Source organism: Danio rerio, chromosome 21 (assembly GCF_052040795.2).
Source record: "Danio rerio strain M-AB ecotype USA chromosome 21, GRCz13ab, whole genome shotgun sequence".
Lineage (NCBI taxonomy): Eukaryota > Metazoa > Chordata > Actinopteri > Cypriniformes > Danionidae > Danio > Danio rerio.
In genome coordinates, this window is record NC_141041.1 from 95001 (window position 1) to 115000 (window position 20000).

The 20000-nt window shown below is 47.8% G+C and overlaps 3 protein-coding genes across 18 annotated transcripts in view; 1 reads left to right on the forward strand and 2 right to left on the reverse strand.

The window, feature by feature from the left end:
- nup54 (nucleoporin 54) overlaps positions 1 to 10078 on the reverse strand; it is an 11318-nt gene extending 1240 nt beyond the window's left edge. The window contains exons 1-13 of one of the 15 annotated variants that reach the window (XM_087299312.1): positions 10027 to 10074; positions 9709 to 9801; positions 7626 to 7694; positions 7038 to 7166; positions 6528 to 6608; positions 6079 to 6216; positions 3197 to 3411; positions 2833 to 3020; positions 2035 to 2231; positions 1869 to 1923; positions 1700 to 1793; positions 1502 to 1609; positions 639 to 758 (exon numbers count right to left, since the gene is read on the reverse strand). In XM_087299312.1, coding sequence (XP_087155438.1) covers positions 639 to 758; positions 1502 to 1609; positions 1700 to 1793; positions 1869 to 1923; positions 2035 to 2231; positions 2833 to 3020; positions 3197 to 3411; positions 6079 to 6216; positions 6528 to 6608; positions 7038 to 7166; positions 7626 to 7694; positions 9709 to 9801; positions 10027 to 10063 — 1524 coding nt within the window. In that variant the 5' untranslated portion in view covers positions 10064 to 10074. 15 annotated transcript variants of the gene reach the window in all.
- A 270-nt stretch (positions 10079 to 10348) lies between these two features.
- On the reverse strand, positions 10349 to 17249 carry brix1 (biogenesis of ribosomes BRX1). Its single transcript, NM_001172556.1, is given in 10 exon segments — positions 10349 to 10674; positions 10837 to 10965; positions 11037 to 11138; positions 12077 to 12127; positions 12411 to 12484; positions 12814 to 12863; positions 12967 to 13037; positions 13442 to 13485; positions 13581 to 13692; positions 16967 to 17249. Coding segments are annotated over 10 exon segments (1152 nt in total). The 5' UTR covers positions 17234 to 17249; the 3' UTR covers positions 10349 to 10422.
- Positions 17196 to 20000, forward strand: part of dtwd2 (DTW motif tRNA-uridine aminocarboxypropyltransferase 2) — a 10382-nt gene continuing 7577 nt past the window's right edge. For both annotated transcript variants that reach the window (XM_087300442.1, XM_087300441.1), the window contains exon 1: positions 17196 to 17416. In XM_087300442.1, coding sequence (XP_087156568.1) covers positions 17238 to 17416 — 179 coding nt within the window. In that variant the 5' untranslated portion in view covers positions 17196 to 17237. The remainder of the gene's footprint in view (positions 17417 to 20000) is intronic.

Here is a 20000-nt window from a genome sequence, read left to right on the forward strand (position 1 = left end):
GAAGCATTACACACCATATAGAACAGTGGTAGTTTGCTTGTGTTTCATTTGGAAAAGGTCTATCTTGGTTGAATTTACTGTATTATTGCTCTGTTCCTAAAGATCTTATATATATATATATATATATATATATATATTAACTATTATTGACTATAAAGTGTTCATCATTATTAAGACGTTTAGTGAATTGAAATGGCATCAGATTAGGCCGGGTGAATGTTCACATTACCTTGATTAAGCCTGAACTGAAGCCTGAGAGTTCCCCTGCCTCAGACCCGGCCGGTGTCCCCGCATGAGCTGCAGAGGAACCGAGTCTGAATCTGCCATCAATAAACCTTCACTAGCCAAGAACCAGAGTCTCCCTCTGCAGTGAGCGTCTGACAGCCAGAGTACACACTACAGTGGACACTGCTTTATGTGTGTGTGTGTGTGTGTGTGTGTGTGTTCACAGCTTTTGCTGCTCATTCGGTTCACTGGCGACATCGTGTGGACAAACTGTGCAGTGCAACCATTTCAAAAATGTGTGTGTGAGTGTTTGTGAGTGTGTGTGTGTGTGTGTTTGTGTGTGTGAGTGTTTGTGAGTGTGTGTGTGTGATCTGAATGCAGTGCTGATGGAGGAAATCCCCTCATGCACACACCTTGAACTGTGTGGGTGCGTTGAGCTCTGATTGGATGGTCTCCAGCTGCACCCGCAAATGCTCCTCATCCAGCTGCACGGCGTAACCACTCTTCCTCTGCACCTCCTGCCGGATCAACACCTGCAGCGCACACACACACACACACACACACACACACACAGAGAGAGAGAGAGGGTGAAGCCTGGTTTATTCTCGATGTGTGCGCTAGTTCTCTTGACTGTGACGTCGTCGCTGTGTTTGCGGAGGTTGTCCTCGGGTGTGTGACGTGATGTCGGTGTGTGGAGCGCTGGGTTATTTTCAGACTGGAGTGAACAGTTCGAGCAGCGGCGTGTTTGATTTGAGTTGAATATGAAACACTCTGAAGTGTTAGTGTGTAACAGAACGCCTGTACACACACCTGTATAATCCCTGATCAGACAGAACCTGAGCATCAGTCGTTCTTGGCCAGAGACTGCAGCAGCCGTGAGAGAGGAGGAAGATGTTGATAAATGTTTATTAAACTTGAGGGATGTTAAAGCCGAAAGAGGCCATGGCAGAAGCGGAGAGCAGATCCGCCATCACTGAATGTGTTCATCCTCCAGTCACAGGCTACACTGATGTGCACGAGACAGTTTACAAGCTAAATCTGTTCAATAGCTACAAAACTGTCATGAAGGAGCAGATGATGCACTGACGACTGGAGATGAACATCTGAGCCGGTCCGGCTACACTACACTGATGTCTGATTCCCTCCGCTTCACTGGTGATCATGGCCAGAAGTGTTGGACTAGTGTTGCCTATTCAGCAGAAGTAGAGCACAGAAACTAGCCAGACAGTCTGTGTGTGTGTGTGTGTGTGTGTGTGTGTGTGTGTGTGTGTGGTACCTGCAGCACTCTGTGTGAGAGGTCCATCAGTTTGCGTTTGTACTGTGTGATCTTGGCGGCGGTGGTGGCCTGATTCCTCTGCAGCTCACTGATGTCTGTGGAGATGATCTGAACACACACACACACGTAATGAAACACACACACACACATCAGTGGTAAAACACACACACACACACACACTCTCACTCTCTGTCTTACGTCCACTCGTGTCTGGTGCTGTTTGGTCATCTGCTCCTGGATCTTCAGCCGGCGCAGCAGCTCACGGAAGCCCACCATCGGCACCGGAATCAGCCTGAAGAGGAGGAAGAGGAAGAGGATGAAGATCAGAGCAGCAGCATCAGGCATGAGTGAGTGAATCAGCACACACTTCTCTGGGTCTGGATTGTCCACTTTAGCCTGTTCCCAGATGATGGGGTCCACACCTGCGCGCGCACACACACACACACACACACAGTTAGCTGTCTGTTATTCATCAGCAATGTGCATCACAAGTGTGTGTGGCTGTGCTGGAGTCAGTGTGTGTGTGTGTGTACCTGCGGGGGGGTTCTGCAGCAGTTGTTTGAGCTGTGCTGGGCTCAGGGCGGTGCGGCTGACGGTCATGATCACGCTCAGCTGCTGCAGTTGTGTTTTGATGTTCACCTGCTCCAGGAAGTTGTAGAGCGTCGACGCCGGCACACGCTTAGAGGAGCCGTTCGGGGAGCGCTCCACCACATAGATGATCACCTCCGTCCTGCACGCGCACACACACACACACACACACAGATGAACAGCGCTCTACAGTACAGTGTGTCTGGGTTCAGAGGTCAGGCAGTGCAGTATGGGGGCTGTAGGGTCAGTGTGAGGCTCTACTGTACTCCTGCTCTCAGGCTCAGCAGAGCTAGCTGATGCTTGTATGAGCTCTAGATGAGATGACTGTAAGGCTCTGCTGCTCCAGCGTCCTCTATTAATAAGCTTCAGTCAGTGAAGCTGCAGCAGACATGTCCTCATCCCCGCGTGTTCTCCTGCTGCACCGACTGCTGTTCAGTCCAGTATTGATCATCAGATATTGCTGCTTCCCTATAAATCTGAATAACCCAGCTCCTGTTCATCTGACCCAGCTTCTGTCTCGCTACAGCCCAACCCGCTCTTCAAGAGCTCTACACTCAGGGCTTCTGAAGAGCAGAGTCCACTAAAGGAGGTCGAGTCTTCTCCTTTATGGCTGACAGACCTGCTGTAGCACACACTCCTCCTGTCCTCATGCAGCAGACACTGTGTCAGAAACTCCCCACTGCTTCACATGAGTGTGTGTGTGTGTGTGTGTGTGTGTGTGTGTGTGTGTGTGTGTTACTCACTGGTCGTCCGGCAGCGCGCGCACCCCCTCCACATTGACGGAGAGTGTGTGTGCTCCTCCCAGTAGTTTGTGCAGAGACTCAACCAGCTGCTGCTGCTGCAGACGCACATCTGCCTCACGCTTCCCCAGAGCCAGAGCCAGCAGACCGTCCTCATCACGCACATCTGGAACACAGCTGTAGCCCACCGCCTGCACACACACATACACACACACACACACACACACACACACACACACACAGAGATGAGCACAGAGGGACTACAGAAACACCCTGAAATAATACACACAACACCTTGAATCTGCAGAGGTGTGTGTGTGTGTGTGTGTGTGTGTGTGTGTGTGTGTGTGTGTGTGTGTGTGTGCACCTTGAATCTGCAGAATGGGTTCTCCTGGCTGAACTCTACAGGCGGTGTGGTGCTGCAGTAGTATCCTCTGCCGATCCCCCAGAATGCCTGCAGTTGGTTCCAGCGCGCCAGGATGGAGTCTCGCTCGTCACTGAGGACCGCCGGCGCTGAGAGAGCGCTCGCTGTGTTGAAGAGCTGACTGCACGGGGGCGGAGCCTGCTGGCCGAACACACCACCTGGGTACACACACACACACACACACACACACACACACTTGGTCCACATGTGCTCAGATGTGCATCAGAAGTCGAGTGTCAGTTGTCCTGAAATGAGCTGCAGAGTGACTGAGCTGACTGCAGCACACGCTGACCTCTGACCTCTGCAGTCGCTCAGTTCAGGAGTCATGTAGCTCAGGGCTTCTCAGCCGCTTCTCTTCAGGGCGCTGCCGTCTCTGATCAGTTTTTGAAGGCCGGTCTGTCTGACATGTGCACTAAAATGTGTGTGAAATGCTTATTTAAACACACACACACACACACAGTAAACTCTACATGTGCTGAAGCGTGAGGATGTGCTGGTGTTTGAGTCTGATATTGGATGTTATTGTGAGATGTCTGACAGTATCAGTGAGCAGCTCCGCCAGCGCGTCTGAAGCTCATCTGCAGGATTATTCCAGTCAGAAACACACTGAGCCTCGCTGGACCCTCCTGTACGGCCGCTCTTCCCTCAAAGCCGTGTTTCCACTATCGCGCCTAAAGCGAGTGAGCCAGGGCCCGTCGCGTTTCCACTGTCACTTCCGGGGCCTAATCGGGCCAAAGCGGGGCTTTCTTGGGGCCAGCGGCCGGCCTTTTCAGCCCGCCGAATACCTTGGGCCAAAGAGGGCCAGCCGGGGCTTCAGGGCGGAGTGAAAGGAGAGGCGGACAGTTTTCTGATCGCACATGAGTACATGCACCAAACACACAAACCAATAAGGGAAAGAAAACATCGTGGATGCTTATTGAAAACATTTAAGTGACTTTTCTTTGCTGCGTCCTCCTCGATGTTTCAATAATGCAGAATAATCTTTAGAGCAGCGATGGTCAACCCTGTTCCTGGAGATCTGCCTTCCTGCAGAATTCAGTCCCAACCCTGATCAAACACACCTGAACCAATTAATAGTCCCTGAAGCAGCACTTGATCATTACAAACCGCTGTGTTTGCTCAGGGCTACAACTGAAATGTGCAGGAAGGCAGATCTCCAGGAACAGGGTTGGTGACCGCTGCTTAAACACACAGCAGACTGTAAAGGTTTTCCAGAGTTATTGTCAAGTTTATAAGGTGTGTTTGTGCATGTTTAGGTGTGTGTGTGTGTGTGTGTGTGTGTGTGAGACTAAGGGAAAGAGCGCTCCCTTCACAGCTCTGTTGATGCCGCGAGCAGCTTTTTCCTTTAATATTTTTCTTCTTTATTTATTTTGGAGATAATACACTATATGAACACAACAGAAACACATGAAACTCTACAAATTTCATGTCCACTTTTGTAGGCTCAAAACAATAGTGTCATATCTAGATAAAATAGCCGAAGCTGTATTGAAATATAATTTAAAGAATTGCAAATATCAGATATAATAAAATCACATTAAATAAATAAACCAATAGAAAACTAACAAAAGCTAGAACAATTAGGCCCTATATCAAACTGTTAAAGCCATAAACTTCATTTTACAAAAGCCTCTCTGAAAAAAGATTTGATATTTTCTAAACACAATACACACCAGAGAAGGTTTTAAATATTATGTATTAGTATTTGGAGACGATGATATTAATCCTGCACACAGAGCATTATCAGGGCGAGTGAACGCAGAAATAGGCGCCTTTTCTTCTGTCTGCAGCTGCGCAGCACTTTACAGACGCATCGGGGAAAACTGCAAACACAACATGTGTTCTGTGTCCTCAAACAAGTGTGTGTGTGTGTGTGTTTATATGACGTGGAGAAATTACAAAAGGAAAATTAAATACATAAAGAGCTTTATTAGTGCACAGCTGCTGAGCGCAACGCAGTACAGGCTGTATTTTATTACGTGCTGCTCTTATGTGCTGAACACTTTCCTTTACTTCAGATATAATAATCAACATCTTTAAATAAAGCGAATAATCTATTAACTGTCATAAAGCCTACAGGGAAAATCATGTTTCAGTTCTCTCCGGAGCGTTTGGGCTGAATGTTGGACAGATTCTGTCTAGAGGATGTTATCCAACACATTTTATATCGAGTTATTAGTGGAGAATTTGATATATGTGGTGTTATATTATGGATGTGTGCGCTCCCTGCGCTGGGTCCCTCCGTTAGTGGCGAGACCACTGGATTTCGATGCCAACAGTCGGTCGATGAGTAAATGACTATGATGAATGAGAACACAGGTCTGTGTGTATAGACATACACTGTGCTGCTGTACAGTAACGGGTCGTTTGTGTGTTTGGGTTGTCTTCATTTTAATGCTCTCCTGATGATGATGATGTGGTGGGCTTTATCTGCCTGATTCCTGCTGAAGTGGGCGGGTTGTGTGACGTTTTAATTCGGGGGATGTTCTGGGGGCGGGGTTTGCGTGACGCGCTGCGAGCTAGTGAAAGAGCAGAATGAGCAGAGCGGCGTGCGCTAGCGCCATCATGAGGCCCATCCTGCAGCCAGTTCTGAAGTAACCAATCAGAGAGCAGGATTGAGCACATGACTGACATCATCTAATGCAGCGAGAAATACAGAGTAATATGGAGATCTCTCACGGCCCGCCGGCCGACACTCCTGCTTCAACAGACTCCTCTGCTGGACTGTCATTCACTCCAGCTCCATGTGCTTTATGCAGAATATCAGCTGTTTCCACTGCTCTGTGTGTGTGTGTGTGTGTGTGTGTGTGTGGCTCTGACTTCACCTTGCTGTGTGTTCTGCAGCGCACCGAAGCCTCCAAAGCCCAGAGCTCCTCCACCCAGAGCCCCAGTGAAGCCTGAAGCCGGAGCCGGAGCGCTGGAGAAGCCGAAGCCCTTACTCTGAGTGTTGAAGAGACTCGAACCTGCAGACGGAGAGGAGACGCGCTCAGAGACAAGCACACACACAAACACACACACACGCATGCGCACACACAAGCATACACACACACACACACACATATGCATGCATGCGCACACACAAGCATACACACACACGCATGCGCACACATACACACACAGTGTCCCATTTCAGATACACACACCACACCCTAACACTGTGTGTGTCAGAGACGTGTGTGAGGTGTGTGTAGTAACTCTGCAGTGTGTGTGCACGGGACGCAGCATCTCTCCTCTCTCTCTCTCTGTATGTGTGTGTGTGTGTGTGCGCCTGTACCTGTGTTAGCCGGTGTGGAGAAACTGAAGCTTGACCCAGTGCCGGCGGAGGTGGTGGTGGAGCCGAACCCGCCAAACGCTCCTGCTGGAGACAAACACACACCACAGATGAAAAACACACACTCACACACACCGGAGATGAAAAACACACTCACACACACACTCACGCACACGCACACAACAGAGACGAAAAAAACACACAAGATGAAAACACACACACACACACACACACACACACACCGGAGATGAAAAACACACTCACACACACACTCACGCACACGCACACAACAGAGACGAAAAAAACACACAAGATGAAAACACACACACACACCGGAGATGATGAGCACTAACTGTTGATGACATGATCAGAGTGGCACCAACACACACACACACACTACGTCTGTCTGTCTGTCACTCTCTCTCTCTCTCACATACACACACACACACACAGGGATGGAGGCGTGGTGTGATCTGATCATGCGTGACCTTTGACCTCTCGGAGCTCATCTACCTGCTCCCCCGAGGCCGCTGCCGAAACTGAACACCGGGGCCGCAGGGCCCAAACCGAACCCGCCGAAACTAACAGCAGCGGCAGAGGGGGCGGGGCCAGGGCCCGCACTGCAGACCAGGGGCCCGAATCCTGACCACAGCGGCCCCAGGAGAAACACACACACACAAACAGGAGAGAGTCAGTGTGTTAGAGACAGCACACACACACACACACACACACAAACAGGAGAGAGTCAGTGTGTTAGAGACAGCACACACACACACACAGGAGAGAGAGAGTCAGTGTGTTAGAGACAGCGCACACACACACAGGAGAGTGTGTTAAAGACAGCGCATGCACACACGCACACACACACACACACACACACACACACAGGAGAGAGTGTGTTAGATACAGCACACACGCACACACGTGAACGCAAGCAAACACATGCTCGCACGCACGCGCACACACACGAGAGAGAGTGGGTTAGTGACAGCATATGCACGTATGCGCACACACGTGCTCGCTCACAAACACACACACACACAGAAGAGAGTCAGTCAGTGTGTTAGAGACAGCACACACACACACACTCACCCGTGCCACCAGTGCCGAAGCCGAAGCCTGTGGAAGCTGATGTGGTGGTCGGCGCTCCAAAGCCGGTTCCGGTCAGACCTGTAACCATGGCAACAGCATGTTAGCAGCGCGTGCGTGTGTGTGTGTGCACGCGCAGTGAAACATTACTGATGATGAGGATGAAGGCTGTGCGCTATACTGTATTAGAGGACTGTATAGGGGTGATGCTGTCTGTGATGGAGAGGAAGGGAATCCTGCTGTTATTATAGTTAATTATAACTGTTTTCATGCCTGAACATAACGAAACCACAGAACAGACCCGCAGTGAAGAGCTAGCGGCGCCCCCTGGTGGATCAGCAGTCTGGGTTGTGTATAGGGAGGATCGGCTCTGATGTTTGTTGCCAGCCTCCAGAGAAACAGCTTTACAGGATGATATCGGGACAGAACCGTCACATACAGGAGAACGGCGGGAGGAACAGCAGCAGGGTTGACGGTGTGGTCTGCTGACGGTAGCTGAACTGCAGCACATCTCTCTCTAACCACAGTGACCCCGTCATCATTACAGCGTCCAACTCACTCTGACTGAACTGTGACAGGTCAATATAACCAACAACCAGCAGAACCCTGACCACACACACACACACACACACACACACCACTCAGATGCAGAGTGCAGTGTGTGTGTGTGTGTGTGTGTGTGTGTGTGCTGAGGAGGGAACTGGGGGAGCGCTGCTGTTATGTGTAATGGAGGTCAGCTAGTGAGTGCTGTGCAGGTAAACCTCGATCCTCCGACCTCTAGAGGTGCTCTAGCGACAGACACTAGAGGCCATGGTGTTTCGCCTCCTTGTAAGGCCTGGTTTATACTTCTGCAGCAAGTGAGCGGCGTGACCCACGGCGCATGTAACGCGTGTAGCTGTGCTTATACTGCTGCTGCTGTCTCTGTTGGTCTGCATTAACACTTCTGAAGCACTAGTGGGCAGTGAGGTGTAAATGTTCCTCTGTGTCGAGTTTCTTCGCTGCTGTTTTGCTTTTCCTGAACACTTCCTGGATGTACAAGTGGCTCAAACTCGCTCATTTTGAGGCAGGAACCGGCGGACGTGCAGCAACTGTAACCATGAGGGAAACACAGAACAAAACTCTCCATCCGGAGCTCCTTCACTTGTAAACATTCGCGCGGCTCTCGGTCCCGCCCAGACTCGTCAGCGATACCAAGCCGACCAATCACAGAGCTTGCGCTACGCGTTGTTGTGACGTGTAGTTACATTTTTTGAGAGGTGCACGTCAGCGACGCCGATGGCCACGGCGAATGGCTATGGGTCAGCGGCGTAGCATACGCCACCGTTTGCCGCAGAAGTATAAATCAGCCTTAACATGCGAAAGGTCGCCGGTTTGATCCCAGCTCAGTGCAGGTTGGGTGGTGTGGGACCGGCGGGGTGACACATGCAGACATTCACCCCAACACAACCCCTGACAGAGCTCACTAGCAGACTCTACAGTGAACTCCTGCTACCAGCCAATACTGCAGAGCACAGCAGCGGTACTGGAGTGTATACTGGAGTGTGTAGTGTGTACTGGAGTGTGTAGTGTGTACTGTAGTGTATACTGGAGTGTGTAGTGTATACTGGAGTGTGTAGTGTGTACTGTAGTGTATACTGGAGTGTGTAGTGTATACTGGAGTGTGTAATGTGTACTGTAGTGTATACTGGAGTGTGTAGTGTATACTGGAGTGTGTGGTGTATACTGGAGTGTGTAGTGTGTACTGTAGTGTATACTGGAGTGTGTAGTGTATACTGGAGTGTGTAGTGTGTACTGTAGTGTATACTGGAGTGTGTAGTGTATACTGGAGTGTGTAGTGTGTACTGTAGTGTATACTTGAGTGTGTAGTGTGTACTGTAGTGTATACTTGAGTGTGTAGTGTGTACTGTAGTGTATACTTGAGTGTGTAGTGTGTACTGTAGTGTGTAGTGTATACTGGAGTGTGTAGTGTGTACTGTAGTGTATACTGGAGTGAAGAGTATCAAAAAACGTCACTGATCACAAATGAACATATTAAACTAGCTTTACCTCACAGGCCCGGGAGAGAGGGAGAGTGTGTGTGTGTGTGTGTGTTTACCGAAGCCCGTGGCGCTGCTGGCGGTGGTTGTGGTTGAGGCGCCGAAACCAAACGGAGTGGATGAAGATGACTTAAATGAGAAGCCCGGAGCGCCTTCATCATCATCACCATCACCATCACACACACACAGTTATGAACACACAACAGCAGCCGCACAGTAATGAAAACACACACACACACACACACACAGAGCAGATGAGATGAGCGCCAGTGGTTTACAGCACAGTGGTATCAGGTTTACAGCAGTATCAGCGCTCCTGCAGCGCCGTCATCATGTTTAATGTTCATTATTAATAGTTTTAGATTAATTTTACTCACTCGCGCTGCCCGACGCGCCGCCGAAGTTGAACGCCATGCTTCCGGTCCTGAGCGAAACGGTCCGCCCGGAAACAAAAGCTGTGAACAAGAGGTTCCTACCGGTAGCGTCGCGTCACACACTCCTCCGGCGTAGCGCGCGAAAACATTGATATAGATTAAAGTGAAACTGGAGCTCATCAGCAGAACAGCGCCGCTCAAATGTTCAACTGTGCTTTTGCACTCAGAGTCCGCCATGTTGGGACATTAAACCTGGCCGTTATTCAGTTGCGGCTCAGGATGTGCTGCAGTCAGCAGACGACATGAAGACAGAGACACAACCGTCAACATTAATAAAACATCTTTATTAACACACCATGAGGAACAGATGATCATGAACACACACACACTCGTGCAGATTCACACACTCAGGCCCTTCTTCTTCATCAGGGTCTTCTTCTTCAGCTCCGTCAGCCGTTTCTTCTTCTTCTTCTGGGGCCCCGGGGCCTCCGGCCGTGGGGCTTTGGGCTCCGCCGGGGTGTTGAACACGGCCTCCGTCAGGTCAGGCTGCAGCAGCACACACTCCTCCATCCGCTTCTCCATCCGCACCTGCTTCACCATCTGTCGCTCCTTCTGCCGCGCGGCTGCAGCCAGTCGGAGCATGCGCCGGTGCTGCACACACGCGCACACACACACACACACACACACACACACACACACACACACACACACACACACCAAAACAATATTAACACTCAGATCAATAACAGATCAGTAGCAGACAGTGCTGTGTGTGTGTGTGTGTGTGTGTGTGTGTGTGTGCGCGCTGCTGACCGCGTTGGGTGACTGGAAGTGTGGGTTCTCGTAGAGCGTGGGTCCGCCGAAGCTGCCCTGGAAGATGCGTATGGGGTTGAGGACGAAGCGCGGGCCGATCTCCACCAGCGAGGCGTCCTCCTCCACGATCTGCAACAGGAGAACAGCGGTCAGTGGAGCGCCGCAGAACCGCAGATCCTCTCAGAACCGCAGAACCTCACCTGATAGTTCCGGAACCAGATCCTGTGGTCTGCAATGCTGAAGCTGATGACATGATCCACGAACGGCTGACTCTTAGGGTGGTGCAGCGGGGTGGAGAAGACCTGCAGGACACGAGCAGTGTTAGTGGACATTGCAGACCAGTACAAACCAGTTTGAACCAGTCTAAACCAGCTATAAACCAGCCTAGACCAACTATAAACCAGTCTAGACCAGCTATAAACCAGTTTAAACCAGTCTGTGCGCTAGTTTAAGTCCTGAGCATGTACACTGGGGCGAATACACACACACACACACACACACTGGATTAAAGGCGGCTGTAGCTATGGCGGGGGCTGATCACTGAGGGCTGTTCTCACATGCCGTCTTTTGTACAAGCTAGTTTGCTTTTTCGTGAGCGGCACGATGTGCTCACGCTCTCCAGGCACACCAGGTTAAAAGAACGGTGCGAGCGCACTGTGCATCACGTGACTAGAATGGACCAATCAGCTTCATCCTTCATATGGAACACACACATTACTGCTCATGAGAGAAACACGAGATGAACAGCAAACACACTCCTAATGCAGCCTGCGACTGCACACACTCTCTACAGGCCAAAACTCACAACCACATCAATAATACAGACAGCTGTTATTGTGCTCACTGACTGGCTGATTGATTGATCTGTCGTTTATTTTCAGTGAACATTATTCCTCATGTTTAAATGCCAGAAACTCTTGTCTTCTGTTGAGTCCACAGGGAAATGCTGCTGGGTCTGCTGTGCATCAGGCAGCGAGCCGCAGTGAAGAGCTCTATACTGTCTCCAGCTGATGCAGCACAGCAGCGCCGTTACACATGACAGAGTCTTCCTCAGACTACAACCACACATCCAGCATCTGCAACCCTACATGCCAGAGTCAGACGAGGAAGATGAAGATCAGAGAGGAAGATGAAGATCAGAGAGGAAGATGAAGATCAGAGAGGAAGATCAGAGAGGAAGATCAGAGAGGAAGATCAGAGAGGAAGAGATGAAGAACAGAGGACAAACACTGAAGAGCACCTGAGTGAAGAGCTCCTTCAGCAGTGCGTACTGCGGCTCCGAGTCAAACGCCTGAAACACACACACACACACACAATCATCATTATTACACTACATACCATCATCACACACGCTCATCATCATCATCATACACACACACACACACACAATCATCATTCGTACACTACACACACCATCATCACACACGCACATCATCATCACACACACACACATCATTATTACACTACACACAACATCACACACACACAATCATCATTATTATACTGAACACACAATCATCACACACGCACATCATCATCATCATCATCACACACACACGCACGCACGCACGCACCGGGTCGAAGGACAGCAGTGGTCTGGAGCCCTTCAGGCAGTTCCCGGTCATCTTCAGCTCCGCCAGAGTGTGAACTGAGAGAGAAATAAAGCTGCTGCTCTTCAAACACTTCAACACTTATGCACACGCAAACACACACACACACACACACGCAAACACACATGCAAACACACACATGAACGCACGCACACACACACACGCACTGCGGTAATCACTGATTAATTGTGCATAATTATATTCAGCAAACCCCCACACTGATGCACAGTATAGCCCAGACCCTGTGTGTGTGTGTGTGTGTGTGTGTGTGTGTGTGTGTGTGTGTGTGTGTGTGTGTGTGTGTGTGTGTGTGTGCGCGTGTGTGTGTGTGTGTGTTTCCATTGGTGGAATTTTAATGGACTTGTACCGTTTTGAACGAGAAACTTCACCGACGGTCCGTGAGGAACATTAGAGATCCTGGAAGAGAAGAGCAGATACTGTGAACATGAACACACACACACACACACACACACACACACACACACACACACACACACACACACACTGCTGTGCTGCTCACCACATGTAAAGGTCCTGCTTTTTCTTGGCCTCAAAGAAGATGCACTTGTTGCAGTTCTTGATTTCACAGACCTGAAACACACACACACACACACGCACACGCACGCACGCACGCACACACACACACACACAGGTGAGAGAGAGCTTTAATTTTATTGTCATTTCAGCTTCTATGGCTGTCATGGCACAATAAAACAGATCAAGGTTTCCAGAGTTTATAAACACACTTCACTATATTTATTAAAGTTCTAATAATTAAAAGTGATTAACAGAAATAAATAATACACAAGGTAAATACATAAATGATGATGATAAGATAAAAATTATAACAGTTTTGATCAAAATTCTGCAGTTTTAGAGATTCACATTCAACACTTTGGTTTAAAGTCTCTGCAGATGCAGACGGTGTGTGAGAACAGCAGAATCTGAGTCTGCTGCACAGGCCAGAGTCAGCCGGGCGCAGCGAGCTGCTGTACCTCATTCACCACGAAGAGCTTGTCTTTTCTGTCCATCTTTGTGTCTGAAAACAGAACAGAGACTCAGCATCAGCGCGCGCACATGTGTGTGTGTGTGTGTGTGAGTGTGAGAGAGAGAGAGTGTGTATCTGTGTGTTACCGGCTCTGCTGTGTGGCATCAGGGTCTTCAGGTCCTGCATCAGGTGTCTCGTCCTGAAGCTGATCCCTCGAGAGGAAAACACCAGCACTCGCTCCTTATTGGTCCATTTACCCTGAGGGGGCGGAGCAAAGCAGTTCATGCAGAGGCTTAAGGCCAAAGAACAGCATATACACACTAGCAGACACACACACACACACACACACACACGCACACATTCACACACACGCACACACTTAGGCTGCACACTGTTGGCCTGTGTCCACTGACAGGTACAGTACAGCACAGGTCGGTACGGGTCACCTTTATCCGTGATTCTGGCTGGAGGAAAAGTCTAGAGTAAAGCTGTACGGGTCGCACACACATTATATGAGCAGCATGAGTGTGTGTGTGTGTGTGTGTGTACGTGTTTTTGTGACATATCAGGACACAGATCTGTATAATGACACAGGTATTTCAAAAATGAGGCTCCAGCATGGCCCTGCAGTGCTGATGAGGGATCAGTGTCGAGCCGGAGCACAGAGCCGAACACCACACCAGTGGAGACTCTGCAGAGCTGACAGGAGCAGCGTGCAGGACTGACACCCAGTGGCTGAACTAGGTACTGCACTCCTGCATCAAAACACAGTGCAGACTGCCAGATTGAGGACGGAGCCTAAACACTGATTTAGCTTGTGTTCCAAATATAAGCAGCGGCACGCTATACAAGGACTATTCACCATAGTAAAGGAGTTATTGTCCTGATCAACAGCTGAAATATATATTAGAGACAGAACACTGACACTGATCAGCTCAGCTCATGTGCTGTATTCAGTGTTTAACACTGATAATGCGAGTCTGACAGGACATTATCAGCACACTACTGACAGCAGCAGCAGAGAGTTCAGCTCAGATCTGCAGAACACAATAAAGAGTCTGAAACTGAACTTCAGACCTGCAGACCAACACATATCAGTAGCCGCGTTTCCACTATCGCGCCTAAAGCGAGCGAGCCAGGGCGAGCCAAGGCCAGTGGGGTTTCCACTGTCACTTCCGGGGCCTAATCGGGCCAAAGCGGGGCTTTCTTGGGGCCAGCGGCCGGCCTTTTTCGGCCCGCCGAATACCTTGGGCCAAGGAGGGCCAGCTGGGGCTTCGGGGCGGAGTGAAAGAAGAGGCGGGCAGTTTTCTGATCGCACATGAGTACATGCGCCGAACAAATAAAGAAATAAGGGAAAGAAAACATCTAGCCTTATAGTCTGGGGTCTTTTTGCGTATGATCACCCTTATGTTTCCCTTTTAAATGTAAGGCTGCTGCATAAAATAATAAAGTAGTTTTAATTTATAGTGACGTTCTTTGCTGCGTCCTCCTTTATGTTTCAATAACGCATAATAATCTTTACACCATATTAAAAACACATCAGACAGTAAAGGTTTTCAAGAGTTTTTGTCAAGTTTAAAATGTTTGTTTGTGCACGTTTAGATGCCTGTATGTGTGTGTGAGACAGGGAAAAAGCGCTCCTTCACAGCTCTGTTATGCCGCGAGCGGCTTTTTTCTTTATTTATTTTGGAGATAATACACATATAAATACAACAGAAAGACATAAACTTAACAAAATACGTGCCCACTTTCGTAGACTTTAAACAAAATATTGTCATATCTTGATAAAATAGCCTAAGGTATATTGAAATATAATTTAAAGAATTACAAATATCGGATATATATAAAATCACATTAAATAAATTAACCAATATAAAATAAACAAAAGCTAACTATAACAATGTAGGTAGCCTATATACAATACATAAATCAAACCGTTTTAAAGCCACATATAGCCTAACTTTCATTTTGCAAAGACCTGTCTGAAAAAAAAAGATTTTTGATATTTTTTAAAAACAATAAACACCGGAGAAGGTTTGAAATATTTATATAAAGTAAATATTTATATAAGTAAATATTTATAAAGTATTTGGATACGATGATATTAATCAAATCGCGCAAACAGAGCATTATTTGGGTGAGTGAAAGCAGAATCTCCTATACCTTTTTTTCTGTCACCCAGTCCTGCGCAGCGCTCGCTGCTTTAAACACATCGGGGGAAAGCCCAAACACAAAATGTGTTCTATATCCTCAAACAACTGTTTATGTTTTTATTTGACGTGGTTAAATTTATAAATGAAACTTTAAATGAGGAGTTTTAGTGAATAGCTGCCGAGCGCAACAAATATGGCTATATTTTATTAGGCTTCTCGCTCTTGTGCTGAAACACTTAACACGACTTCTATCAACACGAGGATGTTAAAAAATACATGCCATATCGAGTTATAAAGGAGAATTTCTGTGGCTTTATATTATGGATGTATGCGCTCTCTGTGTTGGGTCCCTGCGTTAGTGGCGAGAGCACTCCATGCACAATGCAGTCGGTCGGCGAGTAAACAAATGTAATGAATGGAAATACACAGGTCTGTGCGTATAGACATATAATGTACTGCTGTACAGTAACGTGTCGTTTGTTTGTTTCGGTTGTCTTCATTTTAATGGTTTCGTTTCGTGATGATTCTATGGTGTGCTTTATCTGCCTCATTCCCGCTGAAGTGGGCGGGTTGTGTGACGTTTGATTCGGGGACGTTCTGTGGGCGGTGTTTGCGTGACGCGCTGTGAGCTTTAGCCCGACAGTGGAAACGCGACATGATTTCAGCCTCATTTCTCAACCTCCCGGGCTATTGGCCCGCCCCGGCCCGATTAAAGCCTGGCTCGCACTGGCCCGATAGTGGAAATGCGGCTAGTGATCCAGCATCTACATTAATCCTGTGATGTGTGTTCATTAGAGTATAGAGCTCAGCGTTGTGCTGGAGTGCAGTGAGTGCTCTATTCTGTGCTGTGTTTACATCTCTGTCCTCTTTCATCAGGTGCAAACAGCCAAACTGCTCATCACTGCACATCTCGTCATGTTAGGACACGAGTTACAGTGTGACCCGCTCACCTAATGTTTACACTCCTAATGTTGATATTATTCGCTCATTAATCCCCTCATGTGGAACTCTGAATCTGCATCTCACTTCAGAGTCTGCTGCTGTCCACCGCTCGAGGCTCAGATCAACACAACCCAAAACACACACACAGGTGAGTGGACTTACAAACCACCTGTACAAACACTGTGCACCTCTCTCTAAAACTCAAGCACTCCAAACACACACACACACACACAAACAAACACACAAACAAACAAACAAACACACACACACACACACACACACACACACACACACACACACACACACACACACACACACACACACTAAAGGGCTGCAGACGCTCACTCGTGTTGTCATTACTAACTCTATATTCAGAGTATGTGTGTGTGTGTGTGTGTTTGTGTTTGTGTGTGTGTGTGTGTGTGTGTGTTCCTCACAGCGCTGACGGGCGGCGGGACGCTGATGATGTTCCTCTTCTCCTCCTCCGCGCTCCTCTTCTCCTCCTCCTCATGGTTATCGCTGTTATTATTGTCGTTCTCGGCTCTTAGTCTTTGTTTCCTCTTTAATTTGGCGCGCTTTGCTTTGGTCTGCGTCTGTCTCTCCGCTGCACGTTTCACTCCGCGCGCCGCCATCTTACTCAAACACGTCACCGGAAGCGGAAACCAAGCCGAGCTCGTCACACCGGCGTGAGGCACACAGATCATAATAATGAGCTCAGAGTTTGATGAGGAGACGGCGGTGATCAGCGGACAGGAGGAGGAGAGCAGAGGAGAGGAGGAGGAGGAGGAAGAGGAGAAAAAAGAGGAGGAGGATGATGAAGGGTTTTCTGTGCTGTCAGAGCTGCCGGTGGAGAAGAGCGAGAGACGACCGACCTGCCGGAGATGCTGGTACACACACACACACACACACACACACACACACACACACACACACTCTCGCTCGCGGGGCAGTGGGGCGCAGGATGTGTCTGGCGCGGCGGGGTGTGTTGCTGTTTTCAGAGCAGCGCTGCTGTGATGTTCCAGTGCTGTGTTCAGTATCTGCATCTGCAGCGCTCTGCAGACTCACGGCTGCGCGGGGTCTGCTCTTCACATGTGGATTACTCCATTATCTGGATGTGGTTAGTGAAGATTTGATAGATCCAGGATCATTTCGTTGTCATAGCAACAGTTCTGGAGCTCCAACCTTTTTTTTTTTTGAATACAAGAATAATAACATCACTGCATTGAAGAAAAAATACAATAACAAAAAATAAGAAAGACAGAGAGAGAAAAAAATACACAGCCTCAAACATTAATAAAAAAGATTGTCATAAGCTTTAAGAAACTTATTATTCTTCTTATTATTAATAAGCTTAAGAGATTCAATATTATACGAAATTTCAACAAGGAAAGTATTAAAAACAGGTATTGTTTTTAGAAACTTATTTTTGTGTATAAAAAATTTACAGTGTGCCCCGAGCAGCAGCTCATCTCTATCCGCTTGTTAAGTGTGACGTCACGCGAAGCAGCTTCTGGGTCCAAGCGCTCTATTCAACTGAATGGGGAGACTCATGAAATGGTAATAATAAACGTTTACAAAGCGATTTAATACTTTCACGATGTATCACGATGGCAGTATATATGTCCATGCCTAATATCCGATGCCCAGAAAGTGATACATTTTTTTATAAATTGCTAATTTTTTGGTATTTGTTATGCAGCAAGCCCAGAGATTGTTGTGTACACTATGACTTTATATAAAATGAACTTTAATGTATGATAGGAATAAAACGTGATCATAAACGAACGATTTCTCCACTCGAATGAATGGCGGCTCGGACCCGGAAACAGTATTACATACGTCACAAACACGTCACCACTTAACAAGTGGATATAAACAGGGTTAGATCAGCTCAGTACTGGGAAACACTCATTCACACACACTCATACACTGCGGCCAATGTAGTTGATCAGTTCCCCTATAGCGCATGTGTTTGGACTGTGGGGGAAACCGGAGCACCCGGAGGAAACCCACACCAACACGGGGAGAACATGCAAACTCCACACAGAAACACCAACTGACCCAGCCGAGACTCAGGGCCTACTCACACTATGCCATCTGTACCGTGCCCAGGCCCGTTTCCCGGATCGTTTGAGAAGTGTGAGTGCGCTGAATCGCGCTCAAGCACGGTTCACTTGGCCGGCCCTGGCCCGGTTGGAAGAGGTGTGCCTGAGCGCGGTTCACTTGGGCTTTGGCGCGGTACGCTTGTGTGTGAGTGCAAAACGCGCCAAAGCCCGAAACCGAAAGCGAGACGTGACTTTAAGGGACTGTTTGATATGGATTTATTAATCATTCTTACTGTTCAGTGAACGCAAACTGCCGTAGTTTATTACAGACGCAAACTCCTCACAGCACGCCAGCTGCACCTTCAGCAGACCTCCTCATTCCTGCAGCACGAGGGCTTTATGATTGTTTATGAGCGCCAAAAGTGGCGGATCTGTTCGGCGAAATATCTGACTGCGTGTCCCCGCATCCCTAAGGACTGTTTGGCGAAATATTTGACTGCATGTCACTGCATAACAAACCACTGACACGATATAACTGGAGAAATCTCCACTGTGCTACTGGGTGAGAGCGTATGGCAAGCCGTTTTAGCATTTAAACCTTGTTCAGACTATCCATAAATATATTTAGAGATATCTCTAATTATATTTTGACTAGTCATAATTATAATTCGACTAGTCAGATTGGAGATATCTGCAAATATATTATGACTGACTAGTCATGTTCCTACATTGACTTCCATTGAAAAATATTTGCAGGTATCTCTAAATGAGTTTTGACTCTTCAAAAATCCAATTCAAGATATCTACAACTGTAATTTGACTATTAGTTGATTAATTAGAGATCTTTAAATATATTTGTAAATATCTCTAAATATGATGAATTAAAGATATCTCCAAATGTATTATGACTAGTCAAAACTCAGTTAGAGATATCTGCAAATATTTTTCAATGGAAGTCAATGTAGGAATATGACTAGTCATAATATATTTGCAGATATCTCCAATCTGATTTCGTACTAGTACAATTGTAATTGCAGATATGTCTAATTGTCATTCTGAGTAGTGGAATTATAATTATGACTAGTCAAAATATAATTAAAGATATCTCTAAATATATTTATGGAGTCAGAACAAAGATTTAAATGCTAAAAAGGTTTGCCATAGAGAGCGCTTCTGAACAGCGCAGCAGCGATGACGTAAGCGTGCCGAGGCCCGATATGGTGTGAGTGCGGGCCGTCGGGGGAGATGGGAGGGGGGACAAGCGTGCTTTGGCCCGGTTCGAGGCAACTGTACCTAGTGTGAGTACGGCCTCAAACCAGAGACCTGAGTGTTGTGAGGTGAGAGTGCTGCCCACTGCGCCACCGTGACGCCATTGGAAAAATCAGCCTATATATGCTTTTTCTATCGCAAACAGCCGGTTGTTAGA